This window comes from Trachemys scripta, chromosome 1 (genome assembly GCF_013100865.1).
Source record: "Trachemys scripta elegans isolate TJP31775 chromosome 1, CAS_Tse_1.0, whole genome shotgun sequence".
NCBI lineage: Eukaryota > Metazoa > Chordata > Testudines > Emydidae > Trachemys > Trachemys scripta.
Genome location: NC_048298.1, coordinates 117,420,453 through 117,429,925, shown reverse-complemented (window position 1 = coordinate 117,429,925; position 9,473 = coordinate 117,420,453). Strand labels below are relative to the sequence as shown.

Below are 9,473 nucleotides of genomic sequence, written 5' to 3'. Positions count from 1 at the left end.
CTGCCCTTTTTATAATCTTCCAGTCTCTCGGTCTGGGATCAGCCTCCTCAGATGATCCCAGACTCCTGCCAGGTGACTTTGTTGCCAGATTCTGACAACCAGTTCTACCGTGTAGGAGCCGGTCTATTGTCTAGGAGGACTGTGTTTGAATAGAAGACCATCCCCGTTTAATGACCAGGCATTTTTATCAGCTCTGTATCATTGCCACTTGGAATTTCAGTCCAACATGGTGGTAAAAGGAAAATAAAGAAGCTACAAGGCCGTATCTTCAATATGCAGGTTGGTAAAGATACTTGCAGAGAGTTCATAATCTCACATAGAATTCATCCATACATAAGGAGTGACTTAAGTGAAGTCAATAGGCCTGATTCTCAACTGGTATAAATTGACACAGTTCCATTGATTTTAGCTGGCCCAGCAGAGTTATACAAGTGTAAAATGGGTGTAAGTCAGAGGAAAATCAGGCTGATTGATTTAAATTAAACTGATAACATTATTTATAGCCATGTTCCAAACTGCAATACACAATGCCCTGAAAATTGATACCCTCCCCGAATTTTTCATCCCCAACTATTTTTTCTCTGTTCTAGGAATATTGTTATTACTACAAGTTATAAGACTTCTTGAGAAAGTGCAAGTCTAGCAACCAATTATTAAATAAACTTTCTCTAGTTGGAAAGATCATCATTACCAGTGGTAGGGGGCTTCATTCCATACATTTGTTGAAAGCTAGGACTAAGTGTTCTGCATAGTGTCTGATCTCCATAGTGCAGTTGGCGTGATGCCCAATATACACAGCTCTATCTTTGCACTAAACTAGGCCCAACATAACTAAAAGAAATTGAGCAAAAAAACCCATGTTTAAAAAATAGGCATTACAAATAAATAATAAAAATATCAAAATTATCAATTAATAAACCAATCCAAACAACAACAAAAAGGATCATAGTTTATAAATTATACTTCAGAAGGAAATATTTACTAGGTATATGAGCACAGAACTAAAAGCCACAGAGCATATGCCTACACCACAATGTAAGCCTACTCGAGTCAGCTGACCTGTGATAGGAAACCATGGGCTTGAGTGTCTAGATTGTGTTTTAAACCTTGTTTAAGCATTTTTTGACCCATGCTTGAACCTAGGCTCTGGCTTTCACAGTGCAGTGCACATACCCAAGTCAAAATAACCATATCTCCGAGTCCCGAATGCCCCTCTCCCTGAAATGTGGCTGCTCTAGCCCTAGGAACGTGGTGCACCATGGGGAAACTTTACTGCTAGCCTTGTGCATTACTGGGAAGCAGCTCCTTAGCAAAAGGCTTGATTGGTTCGCTCTCCATTGCAAACTCAAGGGGCTTCTCTGATAGCATGCTTGCAGACAGGAGCCGCAGAAGCTCCCTAAAAGTGGGGGGGCTACCAGCGCGCAAACCATGACCTGCCCCCATGCCGCCCCTTCACCCAAGATCCCGCCCCGCACTCGCTTCTCTCTGCCTCCTGACCCCCCACATTCCGGCGCCCCTGCTTGCAGATTGGTGAGCAGAACAGAATGGGTTAATGCTGACCTGAACTGCTGCTGTTTGCCAAGGTGTGGGGAAGAGGCCTTCTGTTTTCAATAGAGCAATAGAGTGGATTGCAGATAGTTGGCACAGAGAGGCGTAAGGAAGTTGTCCCATGGAATTGTGGGATACTTCCAGATGACTCCTGGGACCTGAATCAAGCAGGACTGCAGCTACACTGCAAAGCAATAAGGCTCAGACTCTAGGTCCCAGCTTGACTCGAGATTGGACCCTCTAGTCCTGCAGGATCCTGGGACCCTGGGTTAGCACAATTGCATTGTAGACGCAGAGGGGTTAACTTTGAGCCCGGTCTCAAGCACGGGCTCACAATGCAGGGTAGACATATGCAGAGCTATAGTCCAGCCTCTGAGCTTCTTTTGTGAACTGAACCTTGTTGCCTCAGTTTCCCACCTGCAACATGGGAATAACACGACTTACCTGGATAGTGAATGATAATTTGTTCATGCTTACAAGGTCTTTGAAGAGGAATCATATTCCATGTGCACTGAAGATGTCTGTATGCTCTAAAATGCAATGTCTACACAAAACCTGCAACTGGTCTGTGCCAGCCAACTTAGGCTTGTGGAGCTCAGGCTGTAGGGCTGTTTCACTGCTGTGTAGACTTCCCATCTTGCAGGGTCTTAGAGACCTGGCTCCAGCCCGAGCCCAGGTGAAACAGCCCCACAACCCGAGCCCTGTGAACCTGAGTTGGCTGGCATGACAGGTGTCAAGTTGCTGTGTGAACATATCTTTAGGTTACTCTTTTGGTTTGTCTTCAGAGTTTTCAAAATATGGACAATATTTTGCACTGTCTGCTCAGCAAAACTCTCATTTAAGTCAGTGGGAATTTTGCCTGCCTGTGTCTTATACTAGGCCTTCCTTGAAGACCTTCTGTCCTCCATCTGAATAGCTCAATGTTTCTTATGGACATTAATGAATTCAGGCTCTCACCATTCCAAGAGTGGGTCATAGTCATTATTTTCATTTCACAGATGGGGAAACTGTAGTACTGCTTTGAGTCCTATTTTTGTTGGGCAAAATTGATCCCAGAGAAATCCACCTCACCATTGAAGGTGGGTAAATGTGTGTTAGGGAAGAAAAACTTTATAGAAGTATGGGGTGTGTAACTAGCAATAATGCATGGGTTTTGTTAGTTTGCTGTAAAGGTAAACAATTTCACTATCACATGTAAGCCCTTGGAAAACAAAATAAACAGGGGTGTTTAAAATGCTGAGACATATTCTGAGTCAAACTTTGTAGCAGGGAATTATGATGTTTTGTAGCAATTATAGATATACACACAGACACACAGAGAGAGAGCATTGCACTGTGAAAATTAGAGCAGTAGGCGGCACTATTGACATTAACATACGTTCTCCAGATGTTGTATTGTTTTGTTGCAGCCAAAGGATGCTTTATTCCTGTTATTAAACCATGATTCATGAAAACTTCATGAAGGGCACAAAAACAGAATCACAACAGAATTAGTTAATTAGGTGCTCTTCATATAGGGGAGTAGCATCTTCTTCACACGGAGAAACACAGGGAGGAAGAGAGAAAACAAGCAGCAAAGGCAGGATCTTTAACTAAGGTGAGCTGTTAGTACTTGTGGTGTGTGGAGTGCCAAAACTAGAACTATCCTTAAGAAGCAACTGAAGGAACCTCAGAGACAAGAGTAATTCTTGAATTTGATTTGTATGTATATAGTACATTTGCCCAATTCATGTAAAAGGACTCGTTACTTAAATTGTGGATGTGAGTTACTGCTGAAATATTGGTGGTGGTGATTATAGTTTCTAACTATTAAAAGGTAGGATTATAATGCTATAATTGCACAGAGTGCTGCAGACTGTAGACATCCATTTATTTATTTTTATTTCCTTTTCTTTTTTTTCCTCTTCTTTTCCTCTCTCCTAACTTCTGTTTCCCCCCTCGGCAGCCTTTTAACTTTTAAAAGTGTTTCTTTAATCTGCATGTGGGTTTTTTCCGCCAAAGAGTTTCTGCTGCTTTACTATTATCCCTGCACATTTTTAGGTGCACATCTACTGTAATGCTCTAGAAACATTAAATAATTGTGGCGAGAAAATGAACAAAGGCAAGATTAATTTTTTTTAAATGAAAAGCAAGTTTCCAGGTTTAAAATTAACAGTCCTGCTGTGGAGTTGTTTGTTTCAGGCATTTTATTTTTCAGCCATGCAAATGAAATGAGATGTCAGTTGTGATATTATTAATCCTTTCAGAGGAAAGCTGTTGCAAAATTGCTTGTATTCGAGACAGAGAGAAGGAGATAAAATAATTTTTCTCTATCTTAGAATCTATTTTCAAACTTTTGAGCCAATAGTTTTGTTGTTGTTGTTGTTGTTTAATCCAAAAATGGTTAACATTAAAATAAAACTTTCAAACATGCATACGTGATTTAGGAGCCTAAAACCTATTTTATAAAGGTGACGTATGTGCTTATTAGGAGCCTAAGTTCCACTGACTTTCTGCCAAAGTGTTATGTGTTTTTGAGACACGATTGCAAGACATTTGAATTATGATAGATGAGTTTTCCCCAATAAGACTTAAAGAAATACACACAGAGCCCTTCTGTTCAGGGAGAGCTAGGCACTGGCTGTTTTGAATGGATTCCCAATATAGGACCTGATCCCATAGTCCACTGAAGTTGATGGAATGGCTCCCATTGATATCAGTGAGCTTTGGATCAAGCTTCTAGTGGTTGGTAAGGGCAAGGATGGTTCTGAGGAAATCGGGAACACAGAGTTTTGTACTTAATATCCATTTCTCTCTCTCTCTCTCTCTCTCTCCCTAGCTGTGATATGACTAGGCTTTTCCTCTTTTCATTAGTCATGGTGATCATTTACCAAAATAGGACTTTTGGAAAACCTGTTTATGGGGACCTAGCATCCACTCAGCTGGTTGATTTTTCAGGTATGTTTTTTCTGTTTCATTTATTCAGCTAGCTATCATCCCTGCTGCTTCTGTAGGTAAAGTATCACATATTGCAAAGACCATCCTCATATTTATTGGAGATACTGTAGGTTAGAACCATGACCCCACTATATCTACTGACACAGAGAGTATGGTGCAAGGCTGGCACATTACTGGCTTAAACCGGCTAGTGGAGGATTCCTCCAGGAAGAGGTGAATCCCTAATGGTTTAGAGACACCCCCAGATGTGTCCAGGAAGAAGGGAATTTGGATGGGAGGGTATCTTCTGACCATTTCTGGCAGCTGGAACAGGTCCCTGAGGCCATTGACAGGTGGATGTAAGCTAAGGGCTGCTCTAATGTATACCAAGTACTGGCACTATATATAAAACACTAATTTTAAACATTGAAATCATCATTACATTTTAGGCTGAACCCAAAGAACGAATAAATAACAAAGAGCCTTGCTCAAAATAATGATTATTTCTGGGGGGGGAAGTGTGAAAAAAATTGGCTGAAGAACAGTCTTCCCAATACAGGCTATAAAAATTAAAGGGAATCCATGCATCAAAAGAAATCACATCAACTCATAGGAACGTTGATGACCCGTGTGTTTTGCAACGGATCCCATTCCTTAATGTCCTAGTCAAGCCATAGAGTCCGATTCCCACTAGCTTTCACCTTATGGTCTTCATTTACCTGTGCAGGGTAGCCTATAATGATCTCTTAAATCTGCTTTTTCTGCTACTCCAGCTGTGCAAAGCAGACTAAAAGCTCGGCTAGCTAAGTGACCAGTGGAGGAATCCCCTTACATAGGGGAAACATCCAGTGGCAAGAACCAGTGTAAGGACCATGTCAGGGGACATGAAGGAGAGGGCATTTCAGCAACTCCTGACTGCTAGATTGTCCCTTTGGTCTAGAGCAGGGGTAGGCAACCTATGGCACACGTGCCGAAGGTGGCACACGAGCTGATTTTCAGTGGCACTCACACTGCCCGGGTCCTGGCCACCGATCCGGGGGGGCTCTGCATTTTAATTTAATTTTAAATGAAGCTTCTTAAACATTTTAAAAACCTTATTTACTTTACATACAACAATAGTTTAGTTATATATTATAGACTTATAGAAAGAGACTTTCTAAAAACATTAAAATGTATGACTGGCACGCGAAACCTTAAATTAGAGTGAATAAATGAAGACTCGGCACACCCCTTCTGAAAGGTTGCTGACCCCTGGTCTAGAGTGACCAGATAGAAAGTGTGAAAAATTGGGACAAGAGGTGGGGGGTAATAGGCGCCTATATAAGAAAAAGCCCCAAATATCGGGACTGTCCCTATAAAATCAGGACATTTGGTCACCCTACTTGGTCTCATTGCATTTGGGTGCAAGTTAGGGAAGCCCAGGGAGCTGTTCTAAGATGCAGTGGGGACAGACCTACTTTTCATTGGTCCCAAGATCAGGGGATGTGTGTATAGGTGGTGTACAGCCACATTTGCCTTCCTCTTGGGTTCTGTACCAATCACAGCACAGCCAAACCCAACGATTAGGCCCAATAAGTGTAAAATGGGTGTAAAATATTACCATTACAATAGGCTAGCATTTTACATCCACTTTGCCCAGGAGCAAATTATGCCAGAAGATTAATGGGAATGGAGAATTGCCCCATGCAACGACCCATACATTTATCCTATACCTTTTAATAAACTGATGTGTAAAAGAAAGTTTATGAATGTGATCTTGCCTGATAACACCGTAGGAAGTAAAGACGCAAAGGATTAGTTTGCACGATTCTTTATACCTACTTTCTCCTGGTATTTGCTATTGTGTTTTGCTTGTAACTTTTGGATTTAACTGTGTTTTGGGCAGAATGTTAATCCCATTGGCCTGATTCTCCACTGCAATGAATCTTGTGGAATCATGTATGGCTGTATAAAGTTGCTATAAAATACTCAACAAATACGAATGCCGGTGTCGTACACACACACACACACACTTTGCACAGGTACACATGACTACACAGAAGCACTAAACAAAGGCCCTGTAATTTTGTGGGTAGTGTGTGATATTTTTGTTGTGTTATGTACATTTTAAATCTCAGTTTATGAATGACTGTGCTGATATCACTATGTTAATAATACATTTAAGCAGAAAGATAAAACACAGTCCTTTGGCTACTCTTTTCTTTTAATAAATTAGAAAAAGTAAACAATCGTACCTTTCATATTCTTTATGATTATACATTCATATATTTGCAAAACAATTTCCATTCTTTGTTTTGTTATAATAAAATTCCCTTGGAACTATTTTGTAAAAGATCAATAATTACTGCTCTCTGTTGTACGTCGTAGCAGAATATTAACAACTTTTCATCAGGATCTGATTCCTAATTTGTTGTTGCCAAGTCTTAACCCTTCCTGGAAAATTTTACATGAATTAATAACTAATAACTAGTCACAATGAGTAAAATTTTGCCTCCCCCTCCTCCCCCCGAAGTCAATGGGAATTTTGCCTCTGACTTCAATAGAACCAGGATTTTACCCAATATTTTAATCAATGATTCTGGAAATTCCAGGTGATTTTTTTAAAAATTAGTTCCTATTTGTTCCAGTGGCAACTGGGTTTTGGAACAGAGAAACAGTTCTACCGGATTATTGGCATAGGCGCCGGCTCCATGGATGCTCTGGGGCTGGAGCACCCATGGGGAAAAAATGGCGGGTGCTGAGCACCCTCCGGCAGCCCCACTATTAACACCTCCCCTTCCCCCCAGTGCCTTCTGCCTGCTGGCAGGCCCCACCGATCAGCTCCTCTCTCTCCCTCCCCATGCCTCCTACCTGTCGTGATCAGCTGTTTCCCGGCATGCAGGAGGCTTTGGGAGGGTGGGGGGAAGGAGCGAGGACATGGCGTGCTCAGGGGAGGGGGTCAAGTGGGGGTGGGAAGAGGTGGGGTGAGGGTGGGGTTTTCGGGAAGGGGTGGAGTGGGGGTGGGACCTAGGGCAGAGCTGGGGGGTCGAGCACCCCCTGACACAATAGAAAGTCAGTATTTGTTATTATTGGGGTTAATAGTCCTCCAGTAGAAACCAATAGTGACCAGTAGAAATCAAGAGAGATCAGAAGAAATCAGCTGAAGAATTCTGACAGAGTCTATTGGAGTTTCCAGCAGGCTAAACCTACTGCATGAGATTCCTAAGGGAGGTGCTTGCAGGGTGTGTGCATGTGGAAGACCTTGAGTTTTGCACACTCCTTCAGGGTATTTTGGATTTCCTCAGTGGTGATGGTGGTGTGTGTTTTACCCTAGATGCTGAATATCCAGTCAGTGACATACAAGCCAAGAGGAACTCCTATCAGGCGAGCCAAGATGCCGATAGCCCCAATTCTGCAGAGCAATCCAGTCTCTGCTACTTCATCCAGCAGAGCGAGATTGAGAGTCAGATCTCCTGCAGACTGCGATTCACCAGGAGCAAGTTTAATTTTAACCCTTTTGGACTTCGGTTTGGGAAAAGGCAACAAGTCAGCTTGGCCAGCAAAAGGGATCCAATCACTTTGAGCAGTGTCAAAAAATTACCATCCCTATTAAAGTTCAAACTAAACCAAATGGTGCCCTGGTGTGGAGACTTTGGGGAGCAGGATTGTTAAGAGCACAAAATCTGTTCTAAGAATGGTGCCCAGCATTTTCAAAAGTGATTAGTGATTTTTGGGTGCCTTGAATTGTGCATCATCAAACTTGAGATATCGAAAGAGACCCACTTTTCAGAGGACGGGTGCTCTGTACTTTCTGAAATTCAGGCCCCTATAAGGTGTCTCAAGTTGTGCACACTGAAATTGAGACATAGAAAATCACTCATCACTTTAGAAAACATAGGCCTATATAGGTATATATACATAATTTTTCTTTTAAAACATGATTTTCCAGTTGATGTCTGATATTAGTGAGAAAAAGGCAGTTGCAACTCCAATGCAATACTGTTGTGCCTGTCTTCCCTATTGTACTATGTCACAGCCACCTGCAAGACATTACTTACTATTTATTTATTTATTTTGGTCAACAAAATGTTTGTATTTTGTTTATATACAACTGAGGATTTTTCAGCATTGTGACTTCAAATGTTACATCATTCCTTATCTACAAATGGTGATCACAATAAAGTGACTGAAATGCTACTGCCCTAATACTGTGTGAGTTTGCCTTTTTTTCAATTATCTCCTCAGGGGGCTGCTGGCCCTTCTTCACTTCTATTTGAACAAAGGGGGCTTTCATTCTTCTATCTGACTGCTGGCAGGAAACTTTTAATGAGCTGCAAGTGCTTTCTGTGCCTTTTTTATCTGGCCAAGCCTAGACAGAAACAGTTACTGAGGTGGACAGCCCTGTGAGCATCACAAGCTGATCTTCATCTCTTCCTGTGGGAGTGCACCATTTTATTTCTTTGTCTGCAATAAAAGGTTTGCCCTGGCCTGCATGCCTTGAGAGAATATTCTACAAACCCAAATGTCTTGTGAGGAAAGAGGTATTTTCACTCACTAAGCCTGCCTCCTGGTACTAATTTTAAAGTAAAATAAAATATCATGAGATTGGTAGTAAGGTCCCAGTTCAGCAAAACATTTAAGCACATGCTGACAGCCATCCCTATTTAGCAAAGCACTTAAACACGTGCTTAAACTAGGGTTACCATACATCCGGATTTTCCCGGACATGTCCGGCTTTTTGGGCCTCAAATCCCCGTCGGGGGGGAAATCCCAAAAAGCCCAACATGTCCGGGAAAACAGGGAGGGGCCGGCGCCGCTGGGTGCTGGGCCGGGGACCGGGCCGGGGCCGGCAGTGCTGGGCCAGGGGTGCTGGCCGGGGAGGCTGGCCCAGGGGTGCGGGGCTGGGGGTGGGCCGGCGGTGCTGGGCCGGGGGCCGGGCCAGGGGTGCTTGGCCGGGAGCTGGCACCCCAGGAGCCGAGCCAGGCTGGAGACGCTGGGGCCGGGGCCGGCTGCCGGAGGGAGCCGCTCGG

At 42.9% G+C, this 9,473-nt stretch overlaps 1 protein-coding gene across 1 annotated transcript; it reads left to right on the top strand.

Annotated features, from left to right (window-relative positions):
• The first annotated feature begins 2,865 nt into the window (after positions 1-2,865).
• LOC117870762 lies at positions 2,866-8,647 on the top strand. Its single transcript, XM_034758101.1, has 3 exons — positions 2,866-3,145; positions 4,367-4,485; positions 7,778-8,647. The coding sequence occupies exons 2-3, from the start codon at positions 4,374-4,376 to the stop codon at positions 8,113-8,115; spliced, it is 450 nt and encodes a 149-aa protein (XP_034613992.1). The 5' UTR covers positions 2,866-3,145; positions 4,367-4,373; the 3' UTR covers positions 8,116-8,647.
• The last annotated feature ends 826 nt before the right edge of the window (positions 8,648-9,473 follow it).